The following is an 18,062-nucleotide window of genomic DNA, read 5'->3' as shown; positions in this document are numbered from 1 at the left end:
AGTGTTGCTCTGTAACTTAGCTTCGGTGGTCAGGAGAGGGAGTACCTGAATACTTGTTTAGGTCATGCAAGAATGAGAGTAACTGAAACTGAAGAACACACTTCATATGCTGTGACAGCAGTGTAGACACTTTTATTGTTCCAAACTGAGCAGATGCCCCAGCCTTATGCAGCCATCATTTGATCTACAGTGAAAAAAATAATGATAAGGGGTGGGGGGGGTGGGGGGGGACACTACAATTGGTGCTGTAATAAGACACCTCATATCCAGTAAGGCTTGTATTTGAATTAAATGACTTTTGAAGTAAGTTTGGCCCTATGTGGTTTTTGTGTGCAATTCCCACACCCCCATCACCCTCCTTTCCGCGTAATACTCTTCAGGACCCCACCAGATCTGGCCAGTTCATTCGTGCTTGCACCAGTGAGGGTTTTTTTTTTTTAACGTCACATAGCTTTGTTAAAGATATAGGTTATTTTTTAAATTTTTTGGTTATTACTGTTTTCTCACTATCAATAAGCAGACAGTATGTAATTACTGCAGATTTAGTATGGAGCATAAACCTGTAGTAATTTTATATGAATAGTCAGGCAGCATTCTTAATCGTTATATTGAGCACTTTGAAAAACACACCTTTATTTCTGGTGCATTGCCATTCATTACTTGTAATCACAGCATGTGGTCATTTAGTTTGTACCACACACGCCATCCAGTGGTGAGACAAGTGTGCATTTAATCAACTGGGTTTTCATCAATTTATGTTGTGTGGAGTGCCTTTTATGCTTTGAGTTCATGTAATGTAATACAGCAATTTTATAGCAAGTTCCATAAGGTAAATGGAATTTCGTATCCTCCCCCCCCCCCCCCCCCCTCCCTTTAGGTCAGATGATGGGAGCAGAAGACTGTTGGAACTGGTCATCTTTGAACAATAAAAGCTGCTACACTCTGATTATGACATACAAAGTATGTTCTTCATTTCCAACCATACCGACTGGGCCACATCACAGCATGTGTATCTTACAAAATTAGAGTAATGACTTCTTTCTTCTTAATTTTTAGATAAGTTGAATCTACAGAGTTTCATCAATAGAAATATTCTGTGAATAATGTAGAGTTAAAACAGTCATACTTTATTGATCATCGGAAAAAAACCACACACACACACACATATATATATATATATATATATAATGGAAGGAAACATTCCACGTGGGAAAAATTATGTAATGTATATATATATATATAATAGAGGGAAACATTCCACGTGGGAAAAATATATCTAAAAAGAAAGATGATGAAACTTACCAAACAAAAGCGCTGGCAGGTCGATAGACACACAAACAAACACAAACATACACACAAAATTCTAGCTTTCGCAACCAATGGTTGCCTCGTCAGGAAAGCATATAGCATAAAAAAGGGAATGTCATATTAAGAAAACTGTATAATCTCTGTGACTTCATACGATTCCTTCATCAACTGTAAAGAGATTAGTACACAGGAAAAATGAGGAAGGAAGTGCAAATGGAAGGGAGGCAACTGAACTAACTAGCATCAAGGCAACAAGACTCCTGTGATGCTGCCACTCTACTCCACTATTAGCCTCCTAAGCATTAAAATCTCTCTTTTTCAAGTCTTTTTATAATTTAGTCATATTTAACATCACAGTTTGATGTGCTTATAAGCATCTGATTACAGGCTGTAATGTGAAGTACATACAAGGGCACTCAGTCAAACTGAATTTAATGAAGTACAAAATTTACCACAATCCCGTTTATGTGTTATGCAATTGCATACACAACAGAAAAATTCATTGAAACCATGAAACTTCCTGGCAGATTACAGCTGTGCACCATATAGGGACTTGAACACAGGACTTTTGCCTTTTGTGGGCAAGTGCTGAGCAAACTGGCTACAACTCACTAATTCACAGCTTTAGTTCCAGTGTCAGGATGGGCACACAGTTTTAATCTGGCAGGAAGTTTCATATAAGCACACACTCCACTGCAGAGTGGAGATCATTCTGTCAGCACCATGTTTTTACTAAACTTTACAAATGGCCATTCACACATTGCGGTTTGTTTTTTGTATGGTGCAGATGTTGGGTACTGTGCCTACATTAAAGTTGGAGGAACCCTTGGGTGGGTGGTAGAAGGTAGCCAATGAACAGTATGTTAACTAGATGTATCCACATGCACCTAATGTAAAAATTAATCACATTTTGTTGATAACCTTTCCTCCACATTCTGGCTTTGTTGCATACGAACATTTCTGTTCTCTCTCTCTCTCTCTCTCTCTCTCTCTCTCTCTCTCTCTCTCACACACACACACACACACACACACACACACACACACACACACACACAAAATCAACACCCCCACCTTTTATGCTGAAACATACATTGAGGTGACAGAAGCCATGCAATACCTCCTAATACCTCGTGTCGGACCTTTTGTCCAGCATGTTGCAGCAACTCCATGTGGCATGGACTCAACAGGTCATCGGAAGTCCCTTGCAGAAATACTGAGACATGCTGCCTCTATAGCCGCCCGCAGCTGCGAAAGTGTTACTGGTTCAGGATTTTGTGTATGAACTGACTTCTCAATTGTGTTCCATAAATGTTCACTGGGATTCATGTCAGGTGACCTGAGTGACCATTTGCTTGAACTGTCCAGAATGTTCTTCATATCAATCATGAACTACTGCGGCTCGACATAGCGCACTGTCATCTATAAAAATTCCATGATTGTTTGGGAGCATGAAGCCCCTGAAAGACTACAAACGGTCTCCAAATAGCCGAACATAACCACTTCCAGTCAATGATCAGTTCAGCTGGATCAGAAAACTCAGTCCATTCCACATAAACACAGCCCACGCCATTACGGAGCCACTGCCAGCTTGCACAGTGCCTTGTTGACAACTTGGGTCCAAGGCTTTATTGGGCCTGTGCCACTCTCCAACCCTACCATCAGCTCTTACCAACTGAAATCGGGACTCAGCTCACCAAGCCCGGTTTTCCAGTCATCTAGGGTCCAACCGATATGGTAATGAGCCCAGGAGAGGTGTTGCAGGCGATGTCGTGCTGTTAGCAAAGACACTTGCATGCGTCATCTGCTGTCACAGACCATTAACATTAACGCTAAATTTCTCCACACTGTCCTAATGGAGACATTTGCAGTACATTCCACATTGATTTATGTGGTTATTTCATGCACTGGTGCTTGTCTGTTAGTGCTGATAACTCTATGCAAACACTGCTGTTCACGGTCGTAAGTGAACGCCGTTGGCCACTGCGCCATCCGTGGTGAGAGGATGAGCATTTCTTCATTTTCTGCTTAAATGATTTTTTATTGATATATATATATAGAGCATGTCTGCACTGTCTGTGTTGTAATAAGATTAATCATTTTGCCTCAAAGACAGAATCTACACTGTTATGACACATTGGTCTATAGCAGAGTCCAATGTCTTCATTAGGTTGGAAGGTGACAATCTGATTGCAAGTTAGCACAGCCAATTGATTGGTTGAGGTTATGGACTGATTTGTAATGTAGCCAGAGGTCTATGTTTGCCTGGGGCTTGATAGTTTCGTTTTCGACTACTTTCTGTTAACTTCAATCCACAGTTATGTAATACTTACATAAATCAATTACAGAAACACCCAGGCACAGCAAAAATCAGAAAATAAACACAGTGTTAAACTACTTTTCGCTTTTTTCTGAAAGCTGACTGAGTGCACCTTAGCCTCTAATATGTTAATGATTTTGTTATGTTAAATATGTAATATTTCTCTCCCACTCAAAACAAAAGCACAATTTCATCACAGACTATACAAATCAGCTGTTTAATCATCACAGCTTCTCATGACCACTCCCAATAGGCATTACCAACATACACTTTGAAGTTAGAATGTGGATGGTCATGTTTTTGATCAAAGTTTTATAGGCAAGAAAATCTGGAGCCTTACGTATGACTCAGGAACCAAGCACAAGTTTAGGTAAAGGAAGACTACACCCTATGATAATAGTAGGCAAAACAGTTGTGAGTGTGAAAACACTGTCTGTCCCTACCACTCATCAGACATTAAGGCAATAGTCTATCAAGAACTTGTTCCCAACGTAGAACAGCTAATCAGTGACAGTGTTATAAAAAAGCAGCCTGAATTGCAGTGATGAAAGGATTGGCTCCACCACTATGAGAATGCACATGGTCAAGCATCATTGAGTATCAGACTGTTTTAGTCAAAAAACAAAACAAAAGCAATTCACACCCATTTCATTTCACTTTTGGCCTGACTCCTTGTCACATTTTTCTCTCACATCAATCCAAAATAGTCCTAAAAGGGCACAGAACAGACAGGAAAAAATATGATGAATGCATTAATCAGTACATGAAATGTTGACAAGTGCATTAGCCTTGAAGAATATTGTTGGAGGTGATGTATTTTGTAGAGGTTCAATCAAATTAATATGTTTAATTGAGTAACTTACTTTTTGTTCTCCCTTGTAGCATTATACTGAAATGGCTCCTTTACAGTTGGTCTGTAGAGGTCAAAGGAAGATTAGGAACACTGCTCTTGTCACCCAGTGTCACCCTGGACCGGAACAGCTTAACCAAAATACCCTGGATCATTCCAAACCCTCTACACAGCAACTTCTACACAGCCTTAGGTCCTCTGAAATGAATGGCCCTCACCAAACTACGACCAAGAGCTCAGTTAAAGAATAAAGGACACAACATAGTGCTGAGCAAGTAATGCTATTTTCACACCAAGTGGATTACTATAATTGGATATGAACTATACAGTAAAGTAATAAATATAAAGAGTCTTAGAACCAGATAACCAAACTGTGGGGTGCACACACACACACACACACACACACACACACACACACACACACACACAGACAGACAGACAGACAGACAGACAGACCACACGCGCGCGTACGCCCACGGGTTTTAAGATGATAGTCTTTGGACCAAGAGTTTCTTTATACACCAGGAGAGAAATGTAAAAGAGAAAATAAATATAAGGAAATGTAGGAAACTCCATTAGAATCCTAGGACGAAAGAAAAACTTGGAAAAACATACAAGGTGTGATCAAAAAGTAACGGCAACTTTTTAATTTCAGGGCTTTACATATCCCACATTCAAAATAGTTTTTATCTTGTTGATATACAGGTTCCTGATGTACGTTTTCATTTTCAGCTGTTTTTAATATTTAGTCTATTGTTGACAGTCAAGAAGATTATACGCATTTTCGAGTGCTTGGCAAATTTTTACTTAAAAAAAGATGGATTGAAGGCTTTGCATTAAATTTTGCTTGAAAAATGAAATAAACTGCAGCACTGTGTTCCAATTGTTGCCTGTGTCTCCTAGCGAATCTACTATGATTAAGACAAGAGTTTACGAGTGGTATAAATGTTTCGAAGACAGCTGAATATACACTGAAGGGGACAACCGCCTTGGATGCCATGGCACATCAATTGCCGATAATGTGGAAGTAGAAAAGAAAATGGTTCCGGAAAATTGGTGAATCACTAGTAGAGAAATTGCTAATGATGTCCTTTGGCTCATGACAACAATTTTTTCTGGATGTTTTGGGCATGAAATGTGCAGCAGCGAAGTTTGTTCTGAAATAGCTCAGGAATTGCTGAATGAAATTAACAACAATTCAGAACTTCTAAAGAAGGTTATAAGAGGTGACAAAACAAGGGTATGACTTTGGAACCAAGGCCCACTGCATCGCAACAGAAACTGCCTGAAGTGCCAATGTTGTTGTTGTTGTCTTCAGTCCTGAGACTGGTTTGATGCAGCTCTCCATGCTACTCTATCCTGTGCAAGCTTCTTCATCACCCAGGACCTACTGCAACCTACATCCTTCTGAATCTGCTTAGTGTATTCATCTCTTGGTCTCCCTCTACGATTTTTACCCTCCACGCTGCCCTCCAATGCTACATTTGTGACCCCTTGATGCCTCAAAACATGTCCTACCAACCGATCCCTTCTTCTAGTCAAGTTGTGCCACAAACTTCTCTTCTACCCAATCCTATTCAATACCTCCTCATTAGTTACGTGATCTACCCACCTTATCTTCAGCATTCTTCTATAGCACCACATTTCGAAAGCTTCTACTCTCTACTTGTCCACACTAGTTATCGTCCATGTTTCACTTCGATACATGGCTACACTCCATACAAATACTTTCAGAAACGACTTCCTGACACTTAAATCTATACTCGATGTTAACAAATTTCTCTTCTTCAGAAACGATTTCCTTGAAATTGCCAGTCTACATTTTATATCCTCTCTACTTCGACCATCATCAGTTATTTTACTCCCTAAATAGCAAAACTCCTTTACTACTTTAAGTGTCTCATTTCCTAATCTAATTCCCTCAGCATAACCCGATTTAATTTGACTACATTCCATTATCCACATTTTGCTTTTGTTGATGTTCATCTTATATCCTCCTTTCAAGACACTGTCCATTCCGTTCAACTTCTCTTCCCAGTCTTTTGCTGTCTCTGACAATTACAATGTCATCGGCGAACCTCGAAGTTTTTACTTCTTCTCCATGAATTTTAATACCTACTCCGAATTTTTCTTTTGTTTCCTTTACTGCTTGCTCAATATACAGATTGAATAACATCGGTGAGAGGCTACAACCCTGTCTCACTCCCTTCCCAACCACTGCTTCCCTTTCATGCCCCACAACTCTTACAACTGCCATTTGGTTTCTGTACAAATTGTAAATAGCCTTTCACTCCCTGTATTTTACCCCTGCCACCTTCAGAATTTGAAAGAGAGTATCCCAGTTAACATTGTCAAAAGGTTTCTCTAAGTCTACAAATGCTAGAAACGTAGGTTTGCCATTTCTTAATCTTTCTTCTAAGGTAAGTCGTAAGGTTAGTATTGCCTCACGTGTTCCAACATTTCTACGGAATCCAAACTGATCTTCCCTGAGGTCCGCTTCTACCAGTTTTTCCATTTGTCTGTAAAGAATTCGCGTTAGTATTTTGCAGCTGTGACTTATTAAACTGATAGTTCGGTAATTTTCACATCTGTCAACACCTGCTTTCTTAGGGATTGGAATTATTATATTCTTCTTGAAGTCTGAGGGTATTTCGCCTGTCTCATACATCTTGCTCACCAGATGGTAGAGTTTTGTCATGACTGGCTTTCCCAAGGCCATCAGTAGTTCTAATGGAATGTTGTCTACTCCCGGGGCCTTGTTTTGACTCAGGTCTTTCAGTGCTCTGTCAAACTCTTCACGCAGTATTTTATCTCCCATTTCATCTTCATCTACATCCTCTTCCATTTCCATAATATTGTCCTCAAGTACATCGCCCTTGTATAGACCTTCTATATACTCCTTCCACCTTTCTGCTTTCCCTTCTTTGCTTCGAACTGGGTTCCGATATGAGCTCTTGATATTCATACAAGTGGTTCTCTTCTCTCCAAAGGTCTCTTTAATTTTCCTGTAGGCAGTATCTATCTTACCCCTAGTGAGACAAGCCTCTACATCCTTACATTTGTCCTCTAGCCATCCCTGCTTAGCCATTTTGCACTTCCTGTCGATTTCATTTTTGAGATGTTTGTATTCCTTTTTGCCTGCTTCATTTACTGCATTTTTATATTTTCTCCTTTCATCAATTAAATTCAATATTTCTTCTGTTACCCAAGGATTTCTATTAGCCCTCATCTTTTTACCTACTTGACCCTTTGCTGGCTTCACTACTTCACCCCTCAGAGCTACCCATTCTTCTTCTACTGTATTTCTTCCCCCCCCCCCCCCCCCCCTTCCTGTCAATTGTTCCCTTATTCTCTCCCTGAAACTCTCTACAACCTCTCGTTCTTTCAGTTTATCCAGGTCCCATCTCCTTAAATTCCCACCTTTTTGCAGTTTCTTCAGTTTCAATCTGCAGATCATAACCAATAGATTGTGGTCAGAATCCACATCTGCCCCTGGAAATGTCTTACAATTTAAAATCTGGTTCCTAAATCTCTGTCTTACCATTACATAATCTGATACCTTTTAGTATCTCCAGGATTCTTCCAGGTATGCAACGAAGAGCCAATACTCAAAAATATTCAACAAGTCTCATCACATGTGAAAGTTGTTCTCACCGCCAACAAGGAATTACCTTAAAGTTATGTGCTGCTTGTGTGAAGCAATTTGAAGGAAACAACCAAACTGCAACAAAACCACTAATGGAAAATGCTTTACCGTAATTGTCCCACGCACACCTCAATGCTTGTGTGTGTGTGTGTGTGTGTGTGTGTGTGTGTGTGTGTGTGTGTGTGTGTGTGTGTGTGTGTGTGTGGTTTGAGGTTTTCGGGCGCTAAACAGTGTGGTCATCAGTGCCCACCATTGATGAGATAAAAACAGAATCCCCCTGAAGGAGCTAAACACCATAATGATGAGTGAATACCAGAAGCACTTCCACAACTAGAAAAAGCGCTAGCATAAGTATTATATCTGAAGGGGATTACTTTGAAGAGATCAAAGTTGATGCTGATGAATAAACAAAAATTTTTTAAACAAAAAATAAACACCCATCTACTTTTTGATCACACCTCATATATGGACTAATAATCACTAATTTTGGTACATGCATGTACCCTGTTCTTATATGGGCTAATTTGACAAGGTGGGAAGAAAGTTCAATGGTTAAGTTCACGCAGAAGTAGCAACCATAGTCACTTGCAGTCTAGCCAACAGCTATTCCAAGAGTAATGAAAATTCTGATTTACACAGTCAATATGAATGCTCATGTAAACTTTAGCCTTGCTGCTTGAATTATGCAATCTTTTGCCTAGTGTTTATTAACTATTTGTACCTCAAGTCAGCTACTTGTAAAAGACCTTGGCACACCCCACATTTTAACAAGTTCTGGGAGTGTGTTCAAGTTGGCGCGTGTACTCATACACTAAGAACCAGTACTATAAATGCTCTCAAGAAGAAATGTCAGATCTGAAAGCCAAGACAGAGACAGACAACCAACATTCTACTTGCTCAGGGTAAGAAATCTAAAGTCTTTGACTGGATGGGTCCACAGCACACAACTATGATCTCTTAGTATGACAGAACTAATTACACTTCTCAATCGCTATGTCCTTTCACAGCACTCTGGTACATCACGACTGTACGTGTGTCACTATCTACTGTTAGCTGTCTTTCTGTAGACTTTTAAATGTTGCCAAGAACATGCCATTAAAGAACAGAATGTCATTGTACAACTAGAGTCAAATGTTTTGGGACATGTCCAAAAAATAAAAACCATTGCTATTTTGATATCTAATTCTTGGAAAACATTGAGAAAGAATGTGCAAGCACACTTCTCCTTTAGAGTACACTACAGAAATCCAAATCTTAAATTACATACTGTAATGTGGAACATTATTTCAGAGTGCAACACTTTCACAACAAGGTTTTGTAGTAATTATGCTATATATGGCTTTCTTTAACTGTTTTAAATTCCACCGTGTGTTATGTTTCCAATGTCAACACTATACCAATGCAAATGACCAATCAGACTGAGCTAGTTCACACTACCCTTCATCCAGTATAGGGTGGTGTCCATGGCTCATAGGTCTCTCAACTGGGGATGTATGAGGAGACTTCAAAAACTACATCATATAGGGTCATTCCATGTCAAGTCACCCAGGCCTTGACACCAACCATGTCAGATTTTGATGAAACTTGGTACAATTACTTCTTTTATCATCCTGAAAGCACTTTTAAATTTTTTTTCTTTATCTCTTATAGCTTTTTTTTATAAATTTTTAAAGTTTTTAGATTTGGCTTGTTTCAGCAGTCGGAAATTGTAACTTAAACGTGCCCTCACAACTAAAAAAAATTGTATATTAAAGAATACTCAAGATATCAGTATGAAATTTTGGAATAAGTTTGTGTATTATATCTAAATGTTAAAAAAAAATTACCATAAAGATATATTAAATTCTTCCAAATGAAAAAAAAAATTTAAAAGTTTTTTATTTTTATTTTTTTTAGCTAACGGATGTTTAGTTTTACAAAAACTGCAATATCTAGAGTCTCAGACCTGATAGAAAGCTCAAATTTGTTTTAAAATACTCTTAATTGTATAGGCTATTAGATAAAAGAAAAATTATGTTGGCTTTTTAACCTGTTTAATAGTTATCTAATTTTTAAAATAATATTAATTATATTTTAAAAATAAAAAATGCCAAGTGACTTAGACACCGAAAATAAGTTTTTGTCTTCTTGGAGTAACAATGTACACTTGGATTTTGTATTGTTACTCCTGTGTTTTGAAGTAAAAAATTATTACAGTGTTAAATAGTGCTTGGATAGTGTTTTATTAAGTTTATTCGAACTCTCAGTAAGTACTGTTGCTTAGTTTACAGAGATTCTTTTCCAATATCCTATAAAAGTAACCAGAACAGTAATCAGACCAAAAGTGAAATCAGTATGTCAGATATTCAAACCTGTAGTGTAGGGTTATTTAAAAAATCTGACTGTTTCCAAACAACCTACACACCTTCAAAAAAGTTACAACCGGTATCAGAATTAAGTGAGGAAGAAAAAGATTTGATCCACTTACGATGTGGAATTAATCTGTGTGAATTGAAGAATATATATTCACACCACAGCTACTACTTTTTAAATGTTTTTGAAAAGTATCAAACAACATGTGTAGACCCACTAAAAAAACACAAAAAGCCCATCAAAAAATTGTTGAGAAGTGTAGGCTTGGATCTTTCTAAACAATTACTGACAAAAAATATTAGCATAAAACCTGGACAAAAGCTTTGCTCAACATGCCGTAACTTTTGTGAGGAAAAATTAAGAGTTGAAGTCAATGAAAGTGAAACAGATGATGAAGTCATGGTTGAATTAGAATCATTGGAATCCAGAAATGAATCCCTCGTACAAACAAACATTGCTCTTGGTTATTTAGGTTTAACACCGATAAAGCTTCATGGCTTGTCAGAACAAAGTAAAGGGTCTTATTTTAAAAGGAAGGTTAGCAGTATTGAAAAGACTGCAAAAAAAGTGGTTTCAAAAGCATTAAAATATGATGCACCAAGTTCTGATGATGACGAAGAAGATAAAAGTGTGGTTGAGAAAGCAAAGGATTTTGATGTAATGATTTCTCTTATGAAAGAGAAGATTTCATCTGTTGGGAGGTCTAGAAAAATCCAGATTCTGACCTTGGCTCCAGATTCTTGGACTCAAAATAAAGTGATGAAAGAATTTAATGTAAGTGAGTACATGGTGCGACAAGCTAGAAAGCTAAAATCTGAAAAGGGTATTTTGGAAACTCCTGGTCCAAAAAAAGGTAAAACTCTTTCTGAAAATACAGTAAGACTTGTAACAGATTTTTATGAAAAGGATGAAAGTTCCAGAGTGCTACCTGGAACAAAAGACAAAGTAAGTGTTCAAAAAAATGTGTACATGCAAAAAAGACTCATTTTGTGTAACTTGAGAGAACTCTATTATTCTTTCAAATGGGAGAATCCCGAGGTAGAAGTAGGATTTTCAAAATTTTGTTTCTTGAGACCTAAATGGTGTATCCTTGCTGGTGCTGCAGGCACACACACTGTATGTGTATGCAGTATCCACCAGAATGTTAAACTATTACTGGATGCTGTGAAAATTGAAGAATCTTATAAAGACCTAATTAAGATGCTTGTGTGCAACACAGAAAACCAAAACTGTATGCTACATCATTGCAACAGCTGTCCTGCAAATACTGCACTAACAGAGTTAGTAACTGAAAAACTAAGTGAAGATTATGATTTAGAAGAAGAACTTGTAATCAGTCAGTGGGTTAACACAGACAGGGCAGAAATGATCAAACAGTCTATCAGTGTTGAAGACTACATTTCTTTATTAGTTAGGTCATTGGAAAAGCTCACCCCACACTCGTTTATAGCAAAATCCCAATCAGCAGCCTTTAAAAGATTGAAAGAAGACCCACCACCCAAAACAGCAATTATTGTGACAGATTTCAGTGAAAATTATTCCTTTGTTATACAAAATGAGATCCAAAGTTACCACTGGAATAGAGGTGGTTGTACTCTACACCCAGCTGGAGTTTTTCTAAGAAATGAGGAAAACAATGTTTTTGTTTCCAACCACTGTTTTATTAGTGATGACCAAGAACATGACACTGGTTTTGTTAACTTTGTACAAAAAGAAATTACAAAGTGGCTGTCATTACATCATACTGACATTGACTCAGTTCACTACTTTACAGATGGTTGTGCTGGGCAGTACAAAAATAGAAACAGTTTTAAAAATTTGACTGAACACTTGAGAGACTTTAATTTGAAGGCCCAACACTTTTTTTGCAACAAGTCATGGGAAGTCAATTTGTGATGGCCTAGGAGGAACTATTAAAAGAATTTTAAGGAAAGCCAGTCTACAGCTTTCAGACAAAGAACAAATAATGACAGCAATCGATGTGTATAAGTTTTGTGAAAAAAATATTGAAAACATTCATTTTCACTTTATTGACAAAAAAGAAGCTGATTTGCTATGGTTAAAACTAGAAAAACGTTTTTCAGCAACCCGAACCATTCCTGGAACTAGAAGTTTTCATAACTTCAAACCACTTCCAACAAACAACCTTGAAATTAGAAGGACTACAGATGGTGTAAAACCCTCCTTAGTTTTTTCTTTCCATTCTTCTTCTGATTGGGTTCGTGTTGAACCATCCATAAATTGCTATGTGGCTGCAAATTATGATGGTAACTGGTACTTTGGACTGGTAAAAACAATATTCAATGATGAAGAAGATGCAGAAATTCTATTTCTACATCCTTCAGGACCCGCTGCATCATTTTATTGGCCTGAAAGAGAAGATTCCTGCATAGTGCCTTTGGAGCACATAGTCTGTGTAGTAGACACACCTCAATCAAGCGGCACTGGGAGAATGTATTACTTCAAAAAAAGACTGTATCAAAAGAACTGAAAGCTCTTGGATGAAGTGGAAAAACAGTTTGAATCAGCATTAATGTTTATTAAAAAGACAAAATTACTCAAAAAATTCAATGTTTCAAGCAATCAGTTGGGTTATACATAAGTGTCGTAAGTAAACTATCTTTGTACATAATTCTAATGTAATCTACTATAATTAATAAACATGTTAAAAAGCCATCATTATTTTTGTTTTATCAAGTAGCCTATATGTTTAAGAGTAAATTAAAACAAATTTGAGCATTCTATCAGGTCTGAAACTCGAGATATTGCAATTCTTATAAAACAAAACATCCGTTAAAAAAAAAGAAAAAAAATACATACATATATTTTTTTTTCATAGAAAATATTAATATATTTTAATAGTATCATTTTTATCTTCAAATGTGTATAATAAATAAACTTGCTGCAAAAATTCATGATGTTATCTAAAAAGAGTTTTTAAGATAAGCAAATTTAAAGTTTTGAATACAAATTAAACTGTCCATTTCTGAAGGTTCATAAAACGCAAAACATAAAAACTTTAAAAATTTATAAAAAAAACTGTAAGAGATACAGCAAAAAAAAATTGCAGGTGTTGTCAGGATGGTATTAGAACCATTTGAGCCAAATTTCATGAAAATCTAAGGAGGTGGGTGTAAAATTTATTTTTTATTGGGTGATTTGATATGGAATGACCCTATATTATTGCAACAGGCCAAGTGCATTACACTTCAATGTGACACAAAGAAACGAAACTATTTTCAACATAGTCACCAAGTGTCTGTAAACAATGATTGGAATGTTCTCTCCTTGGTCATGGAAGCATTTCATAACTGCTGTGTGAATGTCTTTACTGTTGGAAATTCCCCCAGGTCCCCATCCCACATGTTCTTCCTTAATTACCTGTGCATTGTCCTCCGAGATTGATCTCAATAGCCTTCCTTCCTGGTCAGCATCACTCACATCTATGTGGCTCTGGTCAAAATGTTGGCACCACTTCACTATGGCTGGAGATGACATCACATCTGATCCATATAGCACAAGAACTTAACAGTGAATCTGTGTGCAAATTAGGCATTTTACCCACAAGAATTTTATTGTCCCACGTATCTCAACTTTGCAGGAGGCTTCCAACTTGATATGCCACTTCAGTCACAAACTGTGCTGCACCTGTTACCTGACCATGTCCTCTCTTCTGACTCTGCCACTTTCTTGTGGGTCGGTCTTAGCATCGGACAATGTGTAACTTACTTTCTGAAGCCTTTTTGACATAATATATACCTGAATAATTGTTGTAGACAATCCTATTATCTAATATAAATTTTCCGAACCTACCTTGCATTTTTAGTTTTATGATGAAGTGTGTGTTAAATACAGCACAAACGTAAACCTTAGATTACGCTACAGGTTAATCTGTTACCACAACATTTATTTAGCATTCAAATTTGTTGGCTTCACCACTTTGCAACAAATTATCACCTTCCCACCTAAGCTAGTACTCTGGCTACATTACAGATCACTGCCACAACAACCAAGATACCGTGAAAGTGCGGGGCATTTGGCAATGAGCTAACATGAAACTGTCTGCAGCACAGAAAGAAGTGGATTGTGTGAGCCAAATCTCTTTGATCCTTTACTCAGTAACGAAGACAGGCAAGCAAGCTAGACAAAACTAAAACTTTCACTCCAAAGTGTTAACCGAGAACTAATACCATGTATATAAGGTAGTATTGTTTTTTGGGTCATAGGCCCTATATATCATTAACCAATCTGCAAATGGCCAGCATACAGTTATAAAACACAAATGAATCAAGTTGCTGTGGACTGCAAACATTTCTCAGCACACCATCACATAAATTGTCCAGGTGATCTCTGGAATACTGAAGTAACGTTCTGGAATACCTAAGACGACGATTTATTTCCAACTGCACTCAACATGTTATGCGGGTCTAGTGTAGCAGGGGATACAACCCGTCGGCTTTGGACAATGACGTCACAAGTCGCCAGAGAGCAGTTTACCATTTTCGCTTTTGCTGTTATGTTTCAGTTTCGTTTTTTTACTGATTGCTTAATAAAGTGGATCTGTTTATTCTATCTCGTGAGATTTTTTTTTTAAAAAGCCAAAAAACACTTATCAGCTACTGAAGGGAGCTACAACACTAAGAAGAATCGCTTCTCGTTTGGCGGCTTGTGACGTCATTGTCCAAAGCCGACGGGTTGTATCCCCTGCTACATTAGTCCCTGTTATGCAGTTAATATGGTAAGAAATTTGGGTTTCGAGACGTCTACAACATATACACTTGTCATGTGATTTCGCAAGTTAACAGCTCTGCGTTGGAAAAAAAAAATCATATTTAGGGGGTTTGTGTGTCCTTTGGTTAACAAATAAACGCACTAAGACTGACAAATAACAACAGGTCTCTAATCCAACTTCGAAGCAGTCTCAGTCGCTTACACAGATTTTTCAGTAACTTGCACTTTACTCGGCATGAACCTCCTGTAGGTCTCTACCTTTTATTCCATTATAAGTACTACCATTAGTAAACTTTTACTGTAGAGAGGACCATCTTCAGCACTGACCTTATACTTTGTGTACAAGTCCTCGAAATCTGTATCATCTGAAGCACCGATCCCCAATGCGCCTGTAGTAGTTTGTTTTGCATCCTGTGCAGTGTCTTCTAGCTTGAGTGACACAAATAAAAATTTTCGTTATTAATTAATGAACATTTGACAAACTTGCACATAATTAACTTCACACACGATTTTACCTTGTCAGTGAGTATTATTCCTATTTCTTCCATTTTACTAAACACGCGTAGTCACTGCAGGAATACCAACGTCTTTGAACGAAACACTTGAATATCGTCGGAAACGCTACGTTTCGAATGTAATTTATCTACGTAGGTTGCACAATAATTTAGATATTCTTTACCAATAGTCTCAGTTTAAAATAGTAAAATTCGTGCAGTTAAATCTTCTCTTTTAGAACTAGTGGTCTCCTAGAAAACGCCACAGAAATTGTAGGTTTCTTTCATACCGAGGTTCAATTGACATTTGCGGTTGTTGAAACCTCTTTGGTTATAGCTGTTCAATTTTGAAGTCTTTGAATTTGGCGCTAACGTGTGTTGTTGAATAGATGACGTCTTCCAATAAATTTTAGGCGTGATGATTCTTACTGCTGTATGGCATTAACATTTGCATTAATAACTGTAAAATATAAATACACAGAAAAAGTGCTACTCCCTTTAGCATATTGTCACTTACTGTCAATCTGTATTTTGGAAGCGATTTACTCGAGAGGAGGCCAGAGGATTATGCCCGTATTACACTGATGACTGAAACATAATTTGGCCTAAGATCTTCTATAAATCGTTTAACAGCGTACTGGGGTGCTTTCATCATATCTTTTATAAAAGCTTGAGTTGTAGATTTTATAAGAGATTGGTCAAAAGTTGACAAGTTTAGTACACACCTTGTAGCTTGTTCGCACTAAACAGGTGGACGCAACTAGCTCATGATTACATAAGAAAATCCAACTGTATGATTAACAAATATGTATGGACATTTATGAATAAAATAAATGACACTCCATCTCATATTTGACATGAATATGACACACGAAATAAATATTATACGTATCCTAATTGTATGAGAAATGAAATACGACTAGACAGCCATTATTACAAGATGAGGACTTGTAGTATTAATAAGTAAGGAAGTGCAATCGTTTATACACCTTTGTTGGGTTTTATTTCTTTTGTATGATTCGCTCAACAATTTTCCATTTGCATCTTTGCTGATACATTTATACATGTCGTAAGTACAAATAAATTGATGTGAAGAAGCACCATAAAAAGAACAGTTGGATGAAGGAGACCAATTCACAGATGAAAGCATTAGTATTCCCACTCGACGTTCTCACTCTCCTTGAAGTCGGGCCTTTTCTAGAGACATAACATGTACATGTAAATTCAGATATTATGTCATTTCTGTAATAAACACATACATATTAAAAAGAAAGAAATACAAATTTTCAAAATAATTCTATTGCTTAAAGCGACATCCAAAGACTGTTATTTCTAGTCGAATGTAGATATTGAATGTGTGTTTTTCTTAGGATAAGTTTCACAAATAAGGCAGTTCATTCCTAGATCACTATGTGATGTGGAAAAGGGTATTCAGTGCTCCTCCATACCGATTTTGGCGCACCTGGCGGTTGTATTATCGGTAATGATGTCAGCTGCGTTGTTGTCAACACTTCTAAAAGGCTCAGCCATTACGCGCAGTATGACTTCGGCTGCTATCCGCAACAAGATGATGAAGACGAAGCGAACGAACCGCATGGCCGGTTCGCTCCAGTCGATGGCGTCGACAACGTGTGAAGTCGGCAAGCCATCTCCTTTTTGGCCATCCTGCTACAACGACCACAATTAAAATTCTTCATCGAAATATATACATCAAGTGCAACTGATTGTTACCTACACAAATAAGATTACTTTTCCTATCCCAACAAGCTATTTTACAAATGAGACGCTGAGAGCCTAAAGCATATCGTCATCGATTGTGAGATTGTAGCATCTGATCATGTTTCTGACATCTGTTGATCCTATGGTGAGCCAGGTTTACCTGCGTTACAGGCCCACCCTGTATAAACAAACATTTGCGAAAAGCTGCCTCACTGGTTTATCCCATATCCACTTAAATTTGTGGTCGACGTCAGTGTGCTAAAGCTTTATGGTTCTCAGCACCTCAAATGAAAATTAATTTTGGAATAGCGTTTAATAGTTCTTTGAAATTTTGGACTTCAGAGTCACAACGTTATTTGTGAAAGGTGTAGATACACATGTACCGTATTCAAAACAACTGCCAGTGCAAATGCTTCACGAGTAAAAAAAGTAGAATGTAGGAATGAATTAAAGAACATAGATTAAATTAGTACTTGTTCCATAGATCATGAATACGACACTTCATAATGGTGTGGACCATGTCAGATTAGTAAAAGGTGTCTATACAAGATATTACATTACACAAAATATTACATGACACTTAATATTTTTTTTCTTGGGTGGGGGGTAGGGAAATTACCCACTTGCTATATCCAAAAATTCATC

General features: G+C 37.4%; 1 protein-coding gene across 2 annotated transcripts in view; it reads right to left on the bottom strand.

The window, feature by feature from the left end:
• The window catches only part of LOC126424913 (26S proteasome regulatory subunit 6B), a 241,483-nt gene extending 225,610 nt beyond the window's left edge, over nt 1-15,873 (bottom strand). For both annotated transcript variants that reach the window (XM_050087756.1, XM_050087755.1), the window contains exons 1-2: nt 15,720-15,873; nt 15,532-15,633 (exon numbers count right to left, since the gene is read on the bottom strand). In XM_050087756.1, the coding sequence (XP_049943713.1) occupies nt 15,532-15,633; nt 15,720-15,752 (135 nt within the window). In that variant the 5' untranslated portion in view covers nt 15,753-15,873. The remainder of the gene's footprint in view (nt 1-15,531; nt 15,634-15,719) is intronic.
• Nucleotides 15,874-18,062: the final 2,189 nt, after the last annotated feature.

This window comes from Schistocerca serialis, chromosome 10 (genome assembly GCF_023864345.2).
Source record: "Schistocerca serialis cubense isolate TAMUIC-IGC-003099 chromosome 10, iqSchSeri2.2, whole genome shotgun sequence".
In the NCBI taxonomy this organism is placed as follows: Eukaryota; Metazoa; Arthropoda; class Insecta; order Orthoptera; family Acrididae; genus Schistocerca; species Schistocerca serialis.
Note: the sequence above shows the minus strand (reverse complement) of the source record. Positions and strands in the feature narration are given on the sequence as shown.